Source organism: Sinohyriopsis cumingii, chromosome 10 (genome assembly GCF_028554795.1).
Source record: "Sinohyriopsis cumingii isolate HCF-2022 chromosome 10, ASM2855479v2, whole genome shotgun sequence".
In the NCBI taxonomy this organism is placed as follows: Eukaryota; Metazoa; Mollusca; class Bivalvia; order Unionida; family Unionidae; genus Sinohyriopsis; species Sinohyriopsis cumingii.
In genome coordinates, this window is record NC_142970.1 from 61022431 (window position 1) to 61034461 (window position 12031).

At 35.3% G+C, this 12031-nt stretch overlaps 1 protein-coding gene across 2 annotated transcripts in view; it reads left to right on the plus strand.

The window, feature by feature from the left end:
- The first annotated feature begins 247 nt into the window (after window positions 1-247).
- LOC149790231 (prolow-density lipoprotein receptor-related protein 1-like) overlaps window positions 248-12031 on the plus strand; it is a 393476-nt gene continuing 381692 nt past the window's right edge. For both annotated transcript variants that reach the window (XM_089972262.1, XM_089972261.1), the window contains exon 1: window positions 248-468. In XM_089972262.1, coding sequence (XP_089828388.1) covers window positions 384-468 — 85 coding nt within the window. In that variant the 5' untranslated portion in view covers window positions 248-383. The remainder of the gene's footprint in view (window positions 469-12031) is intronic.

Sequence of the window (12031 nt, forward strand, 5' to 3'; positions counted from 1 at the left end):
GCAATTTTACTTCTGGTATAATGTTTGAGAAGAAATGTTTGCAATAACTTTATCATGGGCGTGTGGACTATTAGTTACAACGAAACATTCGGAGACTTTGAGGATTGCTTCTTCGCTAGAACTGTGCACTTCAATGAATTTGCGATCAGTGCAAATGTGTATCAAATCTATTGTTATTTCTATTTATAGCCCGATTTGGAGTCACGTGACAACTGCACCTCTTTTATCAGTACTGGGAGAACACAACTTTGTCGCACTGCAGTGGACAACGACATGTACACAATGATCTCCTGAACACTGGATTTATCGCATCTGGATGAAAGCAATTTGGAAAATATTTAACTTGCGTGAAATCGGAGATAAATTTTGTATACTTTTTCACCATGCGATGGGATGTTAGAAATTTTGTGATTTGGTGTGCTGGAATTTTCTACTTCTGTCACACATGCGACACAGCGGGATCTCAAGGTAAGGCCTCCTTCAAACTTTATAAAAAGTCATTAAGAAATTTTAAGTGCATTACTTTTGATATATAAAGCAAATTTTAACATAATTTTTATAAAATAGATGGCACAAAATAGAGGTAGATTTCAAATTCATTTTGTTTACTTTTTAAAAACAGGCACCATCTTTTGGGTTAAAATCATAATATGAAAATACCCCACTGGAGCCTTTTTAAAGCGATAAATCCCTCTTTCCACCTGACATGGGTGATTGTGGGGAAGGGTGGTACGTTGCTTCTGCCCTTTTTAAAAACAAAAACAAAAAAATCTTTTCTCCACAAACATAATATGAAACCAATGGTATATGCAGTGATATATTTTAGCTTCAAACAATACATTCACGGTTAATGGTGATCGTAATTTACAGGTGTACTGAGAAACTTGGAATTTGGCAGGGGCCTCGTGCTACTTAACTGTACTTCTAGGTACCCTCAAGGGAATTTCGCCTCGATAATGTTATCTAATACACTTTTCACATTGCTTATTTAAAGCGAAAATTGCCTAACAGCTAATACCGAAGTAGACTTTTTAACAGCAAAACCGATCATCTACCGAATAATAGTGGATTACAGGCAAAACTACCAAACATATACTTTACGAGATTAAAGTAGAAACGGGTTTTATGTAAAGTCGAGCTCATGTGCGGTACAAAGTTGGGTCTGTTGCAATCAACTACAAGTAGTCTACCGGTACTAATTAATTTTTAATATGTAACGTTGTCTAATCTTATACTTAATGTTTTTTTGCGAGTGGGTGTTATTTAATGACACAACTTTAATGACGGGTTGTTTTGGGAATGCTAGTACCCGGGTTAACCCTCAAGACAAATATGCGACGCAATTTCACACCTGTACGAATTTTACCTGTGTTTGTGCATAGGTGAATATTAAACGACAGGTCACATAGGAAGGTGGGGTACCTCTAGGGCAGGCATATGCAATCTACGTTCCGCGACGTTTTATCCGGTTATATTTACATTATACGGGTACATTGACAAATCGCCATTTTGCCTGTGGCTTGGAGGAAGTTGCACATGGCTGTTTTACGGCATGTAGCCAGAGAGTGAACGGCGATGTCAATTTCACGAAGGAATGAAATTGATCACACACATTCGTTTCAGTGAACTGTATATACATAAAGCACATTAGAACTTATGTTTAATTATTGCTTACAAAATCATGCCGACTCTAAATAAACATTGTCTTGGAGGAGGCACGTACAATAATAATAATAATAATAATAATTAAAAAAAAAATTAGTGAAAGTTGCAAGACATTCAAAATCAAGGGATATTTGTCAAATCTAATTATATGAATGCCGTTTGATGTTTATTTTTAACTCTGCATGAAAAAGGGAAGTAGATGATAAAGTTATTATTTTTTTTGTCTGCATCTTGGAATCTCCTCGGTTACACTTGGGCCAAATTATATCAGGACAGTTTTTATATTCAGTAACACTGAGGTGATGTCTTCATTGATCTTCTGTGATTACACCGTCTTTATTGTTCGTAAAATCATATGGCGATCCCTCCTTGTAGGCCGATAAATTAGCCCCTCCCCATTGATATTGATTTTGGTACTTATCGTCCATCAGTATGAAGACAGATTTGGAGGTTGATTTATCGGACTACCTCTCTCTCTCTCTCTCTCTCTCTATACATATATATATCTGAAGGAATTTGCTCCAAATAATTTAGCACAGTTTTGTGGATCATTTAGGTATGGTGACTTTAATTTTGTTTCAAAATCATGGTGTATCTAGCAAACACCATTCATCGCACTGTAAGGAAGGTAGGAACCATAACAGATCACCCCATGGAAAACTACCGTTGGTAGCAATGATATAGCAGTGCACATACAACTGTTGCAAACTCTGTGTGTGTGTGTGTGTGTGTGTGTGTGTGTCCCAGGCCCGTTGGGGGCTAAAAATTAATTACCAACAAACAACTTTTTTCCTTTTTTTTTACTGATACAGAGAGATTCAGACACACCATTTATACTCGATTGTAAGTCACATCAGACTGCACACACTATGATCTGGGTCTATGAATTTTTGTTCAGAGTAATTAGTACAACAAACAATATAGAACCGGATTTCTGGTACATTATGAGACAGTAGATCAGGGTTTTGAACTTGATTTATACTTGAGTAATATATGTTTCTAGTTTTTTTGTTAATAAGGACCCTGTTTGATGAAGTAAACAAACCCAAGAGTAATCATGTCTGTCTGTCCGTCTGTCTGCCCAGCTCATTGTCATTAATTTTGTTTCAGCAATTTAACGGGACTAGGAATTTGCTGATTTTCTGAAAATATTTTTGGTATCCAGCATACCACGACTTGAGTGTTTTCTTTATCAGCCAAATTTGGTATGCAGATTTATATTAATGAAACATTGAATGATTTCACATTCAACATTATCATTTTAGAGTTATGGCTCCTGATTGTCCATCCTTCTCACTGATTTCGTTATCATTACGTCACTGTGGCATGTTGCCTTGTTGGATTTCATGCACGACCTTGGCTATTTAGTGGACCTTAATGGGAATTATTGTGCATGAAATATGCTTGTAATAGTGGTCAGTGGTCACACTGGCCGTCTGCCCATGATTACGTAAAACCCGTGACCGCACATAGTAAAATCTAACTTGTAGTTTAGAGAGTATCAATAACATTTCAAGACAGTTGTATGAGCAACGAAGTTTTAATAAAAGAAAAATTCCCCCGTTTATTGAACTTATTACAGTACCACAGTTTTTACATTCTAGAAGTGGTGATATATTTAGTTTTTATAATTTTTATCTGAATCTGAATGGGTACAGTGCAGGGCCAGTTATGGCACAAATTTGCATCACAAGAGAGTTGTTGTTGGTGTGTGGTTTAACGCCATTTTTCAGCACACGTTAGGCTATGCATGGCGGCCAGTATTAATGGCGGAGGAAGAAGCCGGGAAAATCCTGGAAAGAACCACCGACCCATGAGAAGCTGCTGGCAAGCTTTCTCACATACCCACATTGGCTGAATCTGAGACTCGAACCAGGCACCAGAAGAGAGAGCCAGTATAGTATTGTTCAAGAACTGTCTCGAATTAGTTCTCCACTGATTGCATGCACACAGTACTGTCACTCAGATGATTCCATTCTACAATTGTTTTTATGAAGAAAGACTTTCTAAATTTCTCTGTTCTACATTGCTCAGCTAGAAAACATCATCTATTATTTGATACTAGTTTTTCTACAATATGTAGGGCATGATTGCTTGAGTCAAAAGTTTAATTTTCTGATGGCACTTAACCAAGTTTCTTAGAGGAAAGCTGTGTAATTGGTTATTATATTACAGTTGGATACTGATATGCAATACATACAGTTAATACATTTGTAATATGAGGAGTGTTTATTTCAACCCTGGTGTAGTATGGAATAAACTTTCTTTGGCAGGAATTTAAAAAATGGACCAGTCATTGTGGATGGTGGTTGAAGATACGGATGGATTACGGCGGCTCGTTTCATTGCTTACAGTGTTACTAGTCAGTTCATATTAGGTATTATTTCATATTATATGTATGACTGACAGTTACATTATAAGCAACAATATTAGCCCCAGCGGGATGAAGTGGTAGCGAAGATGTGATGAAAATTTTTTTTATATCCTCAGTTTGAGAGAAGTATTTTTAATTAAGAAAAAGCTGGAAAGGAACATAAAATCCAAGCTCCTTTGAAGTGCCCCCAATCCATGCCAGTAAAGTTTTAAAAGGCATGTTGCAGATATCAATTTTGTTGATGCCCCATGTATTTAGATTATTGTAAAATTAACAATGTATTTAAGTTAATTGACATGGTATTTACATTGAGCTAGGGGTAAAAATATATGTACATAGTATTTAAGGTCTTTCAGAATTATTAAGGTATATACATTTTAGCTATGGATATTTTTTTTACAACATTTACGGTATTGTAAAACTGACAAGTTATTTATGTTAATCTAGGGCTAAAAAATGGGTCTTTATCAGTGATGTACAGGGTCTCAGTGTAAACAAGTGAGTTACACCTACAGAGAGCACCAAAAAAAATCCAATTGTGGTTTTATGACAGACAAGTCAACATGAAATTTACCTGTCTCAACCAAGGTCAGATTTGTATATATACATTTACCTGGATAATACCTGGTCCGGTATGAATTTCCCTCCCCCCACCATGTCTATATACATTTACCTGGATAATACTTGGTCCAGTATGAATTTACCTCCCCCCCACCACGTCTATATACATTTACCTGGATAATACCCTATCCCCCACCATGTCTTTATATGTATTGCTGACGCTCTTTAAGCTGAAAATTCAGTACACAAAAGGATATATCTACAGCATTGAATGCTTTTCAAATCAATTTAAAATGTGACAGACTGACACATGAAAATTTTCTGGTAATACAGTACTTTATGCCAGGTTGATTAAGTGAATACATCACTGAGTGATACTTGAAATGGCATTCAAATAACACTTTTACTACCCATGTTCTTTAGTTAGTATTAAAGTTGGTATTAGTTTGTATTAATTGTTTGGATAAAGGTGAAAATGTCTTAAAAATTGTCTCACTGGAGTTAAATACTGTCTGTCTGTCAGCATCCACACATTCAGACAGTCATTTATGTAGTTGTCATCACCCATGTGTACTGTTATCTTTAGTGAATTTATTGGAAATAGCATTTGTTTTTCTTCATTACCAATGGTTCAGTGTTTCCTGAAGTGTATATTTATTATTATAACTTTCCTTCTTGGGGCCCCAAGTGGCCGAGTGGTCTAAAGCGCTCACCGTTCCGGATCACTACCATCTCACTTCTGTCTGCGTGGGTTCGAGTCCAAGGCTCGGCTAGCATGGGTATGTGGGAAAGCCTGCCAGTAGCTTCTCGTGGGTTGGTGGTTCTTTCCTGGGTTTTCCAGGGTTCTTCCTCCACCAGTTATACTGGCCGCCATGTATAGCCTATCTTGTGCTGAAAAATGGCGTTAAACCCTAGAACAACAACAACAACATTCCTTGGGGTTATATTATTAACGAAAAAAATAAGACTGACTTCTTTCTCTGGAAAAGAGAAGATAACTAGAAGCTCTTTATTGCATTTGGAGTTATATATCTTAATACAGAATCCATCTGTACATTATTGTTAACTTCGGGATGGACTAAATGCATACTAAATGTAAAACAATTCTGACATTTTTATTTATTTGCTGATTTATTTATTTCTGTATTTTTTCCTATATTCTAGTTTTATTTTATTTTGTATGCAATGTACAGATAATATTTCTGTTATATTCCCCATAAAGTGGCCCGCGGGTTAAAAAAATGTTCACGCCAAGAAAGTAGCAGAAATGCTAAATTGAAAATATTGGCCATCTCTTCCTTTGTCATTTTTTTGTTGGTTTTTCTATAAGAATAAAAGTCTGAAAGTTGCAGAAACACTGATATGAAAATCTTAATAATCTCTTATCACAGCTTGCAATTGACTGCTGGTCCAGAGGCTAGTAAATTTCCTGTTTGATAATTTCAGTAGTTTGATGGCTATTGAAATTTCAGGAGATTTCCAAAGGGCTAGTGAAACTTCAGGAGATTCCCAAAAGGGCTAGTGAAATTTCAGGAGATTTCCAAAGGGCTAGTGAAATTTCAGGAGATTCCTAAAGGACTTAAGTGAAATTTCTGGAGATTCCCAAAGGGCTAGTGAAATTTCAGGAGATTCCCAAAGGGCTAGTAAAATTTCAGCTGGACCATATAAACTTCTCAGCCTAAAAGCACCCCAGTATGCAATGAAATCTATGTTCATTTATAGATCTGCATATTCTTCCTTATTTTAAATCTTTCTTTCTCAGAATAAAAGTCAGGATCTAGTATTCTTCGATCTAAAAGTGCATGAGTTACATTGAATTCGTAAATATTGTCCAAAAATGTCATCCAAATGTGCAAAAATCACACATCATGTTTACAGTCCTTACTTTTATTTCTTTGTCAAATTCCATGGTCCCATATTTTGAAAAATCTCCTTTTGCATATTAATTACATCATTATCTTGAATTAAATTGTATCAGACTATTAAGTAAGAGTTTAATGTTGTTTTTTCTGAGTTTATCGTGGTATAAACTCTCAGTTGCCGATTCACACGGCAAATAATGCCCGAAATAGTCAAGTCAACCATTAAATTTTTTACAGAAGGTAAATATATATCTGGCTCTTGTTCCAAAATTAAGAACGAATTGACTTCTTTTTAATTTTCGGTTTTATAACAGTCTGTATATCATTAAAATCTGCCAGTCTTTGTATCCTATTCATCCCTATGATTTTCTGTCCTTCATAGAAATGTACTACTTGTTTTATGTACAATTACCACAATGGACAAGCCGCAGTGTGGTTCCCTCATTATTCCTGATATGTATTTCTGTCCCTATCTTTGCTAATTTAGCTCATGTCTTACACAAGCCATCACCTATCTCTTTGGTAATTATGTAGGGGAGATTTGTATGAAGTATGATAAAAACCATTCACTGTTGGGTTGCTTTCATTAAGGTAATGGTCTACAGTCTAGATTTAATTATAGTATTAGTAATTGATAAAATGAAGAAGAAAAAAAATGTATTTAGTTACCAGACTTGCACATTAAAATATGATAATGAGAAGAAATATGCATAGTAGATAGTAAAAAGCCCCCTTCCCCCATTTTAATGATTCTTGGCTTTGCTTACTTTATATAATGATAATTATCTTTGGTTTATTTACTTGTAGTACATATTTATGCAACATACAGTTGGCTGATATAAAAGTATTTATTGTGCTAAGGTGAAAGATTTTTTAAAAGCTTGGCATGTGTGTGAGAGTGTTATGTATATTTAATTTTGTATTTGTTTTTTTTCTCTCCAAAATTATGTTTTATGTATAATTGTATTTTGGAATTGATCTTGTCCAAAATCAAGGTTATTGTCTACTAGTCTGATAAATCAACCCCTAAATCTGATGGGCGATACATGTATGTGGGTCTAAAGTGACCGGTTCATTAAAATGTGCAATTTTGCTGCATGCAACTATTTCCGGAACAAATCTGCATACACTTAGACACACACCGGTAATTGGTAACAACCATATCAAGTGAAAAATTCAAAATGGCCACAGGACAGATAGTTGTGCTATTCCAGGTGGACTTGCAAGTCACCAGTTGTATGATATGCTCCGGAAATATAATGTACATGTCACCAAAAGAACTCTACAGCTGACGGTAGATGCACGGCCACAAGATATACCAGTATGTGTATAAAATGTACACCGATGTGTACAGCCAAATTTGAATGCAGATAATTGCAGCTATTAATGAATAGGCGATATCAGCCCCTCACCCAAAAATCAACATCATCACAGGTGAAGGGCTGAATTATCGGCCTAATTGTCGAACTGGCCAGTAACTTTTATTTTGGTAAACCAATAATTCATAACTAATATTTTTATAAGATTGTGGGTTAAATGTTAGGATTGTTATTTTGGTCTGAGTTGAGAATGTTATGTTTACCATGATCCTGGTTATAATTTCAGTAACAGATTTTGTTCTTCGAAAAATGCTAATTGTGACCTAGGTCAGGTAGAAGAATTTATAATCTTGTTAACTTGAGAAATAACTTATTCTTGCTTTAATACCTTTAGGCAGAATCAATCATATTCTTGTCTTCAGGTTTTGATTTGGGTGAAATTATTTATTCAAATTGTTATTCACTGGAAGACAAAGTGCTCATAAATACTATTCTAGGACAGATACATTAATTTGGAATTATAGTGAATTCTGACAGTGACATCTTGGATGATATTATTTTGATTAATTTGAAGACTGTTAGTACATAATCACATTTCAGGCTTCTGGTACATTATCACATTCAAGACTACAAGCACATTAATGCCTTTAGCATCAGATCTTATTTTGAACACCACTGGAATTTAATTAGAACTTTATTCATTAGGACAGGTGATAGAACATTTAGGACAGTTTGGGATTTAATTAGAACTTTATTCATTAGAACAGGTGATAGAACTTTTTGGACAGTTTGGGATTTAATTTGCAATACTGCAAGTTCTTTTTAAGTTTCTCACTTTGTATTCTAGGAAAATAAATTATTTGTTGAATTGACTGCTCTGGTGGTCAAGTGCTTAGAGTGTCTGCCTCGGATGGGGGAGATCACAGGTTCATAGCCTGGCCAAGTGATACCAAAGACTTGTGAAAAACGATTCTAGCAGCTGGCTCGCTTGGCATTCAGCATTAAGAGGTTACTGTTAGGACTGGTCAGCCAGGTGTCAGGATAATGTGACTGGGTGGGACATCATGCTACATGTTTGCGGCATGATACACCAGTGCTAGACATCACTATTAACTGCCACACTGCAGACATTGTAGTGATATGAATGAACAGTTTTTAAAGTTACATTAAAAGTCCAAATCACACACACACATATTTGTTGAATTTTACAAAACTTCTTGGATTTCACTGTTCTCTTTTACTTTTAAGACCAGAGATTTATAATAGAGAGCGAGAGAAATATGCAAATCTTCTTTTCGTTTGATGATTTGATTTAATTATGTTAATTTGCATATAAACATTTGCAATGAAAATATCAGTCATTTCTGAACTCAAATGCTTCAGGATAAAGAAACAATAAGGCATTTGACAGCAGCATTTGCAAGTTTGTTACACATGTTTAATTTACATTTTTAACTTTGCATTGAACTATTCTTACTTTCAAGAACACATGGAAATAATTATGATCTTTGGAGCATTGCTACTTTTAATATTTTATTTTCAGACAATGACAGTTATATTTCAAACAAAGAGCTGTCTCTTGCTGTTAGTTCTGATGATAGCTGAAATGGATCGAAAGACTGTCAGCTGTTTGACCCTAAATTGGTCACACTTAAATACCATGGATTAATTGAAGTTTTAACAACTGGTTAGAAACTACTAATTTTCTTTCACTTTCCATGGCTTAGATATGGAGAATTTATTTCCAGTTATTATAAAAATTAGCACTCAAAGGAACAGCTGAATTGTAATTACATTTATCCACCCAGTTGTTTACATAAAGTGATTACCTGCCAGATAAAATGCGCCCTGGACAAAATAAAACTTCAGAAATGTCAGGTTGAAAGGTTCACCTAATTAGCAAACATTTTAAACCAATGTCTCTCAAACTGAAAAATAAATATTCAAACTACTAATTTGTCAAAGCCTTTAAGTGAAAGAAGCCAATAATAGCATTCTCCTTTGTTTGAAATCACTTGTCAGGTGTATCAGGAGTTTGTAAATTTTTAAGAATAAATACCGGTAAAAGTCAATCAAAGAAATTCTAGGTATAATCTAGCAAAGTGAAAACTGTTGTGTCACTGACAGTTTGTTTATGTTTCCCCATGACCAGACTTTAGAGCTCTGAACACACACACACACACACACACACACACACATATACACATACACACACTATATTTAGATGGGGTAGTTAAGATTTTGTAATACTTAGATGAATCTTGTTTTCCTTCTTTTTAGTGAAAAAATAAAAATAAAAAATTGACAGGGGAAAGGGATTCAGCTGAAACCTCCAAACTTCATCAAAGAATCCGTCACTGTATGTACACATGGGTTGTGTTCTTGCTTGGAGAGAAGATTGTTATTATACTGGACACATTTCAAAAATGTCATTTTACAATTTATTATTATGCATGGTTAGGGCCAAAATATTTCAGTGTTACTTGCACAGCAAAAGTTGTATGTTTTCAAAGCTGCTTGAAAAGGGCTCCACTGGTGGCTGAGTCATTATAAGGATTCCAATTTACAGATCACTCATACGTCTCAACTTGAGTTCGAGTCTTGGCTTGGCCACTGTGGCTATTGTGGTAACTTGCCAGTAGCTCATGGGTTGGTGGTTCATCCTGGGGTCCTTTTGGGTTGTTGATCCACCAAATGTACTGGTAGCCATATTTGGCCTATTGTATGCTGACAGATGGCATCAGAACCCACAAAGCCAAAAATTAATTTTGACAAAAGATATTCCACGCCAGACCCTTTCATGTGTCCATGAGCATTTTAAAGCCAGACCTTTCATATACCCATGGCCATTTTGTATCTAGGTCATGGTTTTGGATTAGTCCTATAATTAAAAAAAAAGTTGACCCTGCTATGTATGCTGCGATAGATCCCTCCCATACATATCAGTGTCAGTATCTTACATTGAAGACCAATATCAGCAAGTTACCATTTTGAAATAGCATGACTACAAATGGGTCCGAGAAAATGATTAGTTTGCAGACTGCATTTCATAAAGAATATACGTTCAAGACAGCAAGGGAGGATTGTGGCAATTCTTAAATCTGAAAAATAATGTTAAGAAGTTTTTAAATGACTATTTCCTTGTCCTTGCACGTGGACTTGAACTGGTGGATGCACCCTTAGTCTGGGTGGTGATATTTTCTTTACTAGTCATGGGTCATTGATCAACTTTGTTCCACAGTGATGTCACTGGAACAAAGTGGATTGATGACCATTGGCATGGGAATATGTGGTCATATCAGGAAGTTTTTGAGAATCTTGTATGTCATCAGATTTTCCCATTGTAAATTGTGTGAAAATGATTGCCATTTTGGACACATTCTGTCATTCACTCAAGCAAAGTATGTTAAATCTGTCAACTGGACACTTTGTGCTGTAACACCTGTTTAGTGATTCTTGCCCAAGGTGACGTCACATTAGCATCCTACACAATGACACGTTATAATTATTACCTGTTACAAATGTTGTAAATTACGTCCCATGTTGGAGGGGCAACAGTGTTTCACTCTTGCCTGTACAATACTTCCTTTAAGGAAACCAACATTTTATTTTTTAAGGGGAGAAGGAGACCAATGTTTTTTTTTTTTTAAATAGGTTAATTTCTGCTTTGATTTGAAAAGAAAAAAAAACTAATTATATCCAACATATCATTTTTAGGTAGAAAATTAAAAAATATATCCTGGTTGATAAGACCCCCACACCCTGGGTGGGGTGGCTACCCCTACCCACACTTTTCCCCCAAAAATGGTGATTTTATGGTATGACTTGAACCTGCACCGTTTTGCTTGAGAGTCCAGCATATTAACCAAGTAGTTACTTCTTACACCTACAGAAAAATAGATCGGACCTATTCAGTATCCCTGAGCCCACAGGAGGTGCCATGCATTTGTGGAAGGTGTAATTTCTGCAATAGGTACATTTCTAAATATGAATTTGGTTAAACATCAAATTAGGGAACCATACACAGTCCTCATGGTGTAATCAAGTGTAAATCATATGCATGTTATACTTTTCAGGCAAGACAAATTTAAAGATTTATAACCTTTTTAAATCTGTTCAAAAGTTGGCACCTGTAAACATTAGCTGTTAAGACATTTATTGTGATTATAATATACATATAATGTAGAGAATATGGACTGACCTTTGACCTTACAATCAAGCAATCAGAAATTTATTAGTCATAATTATTG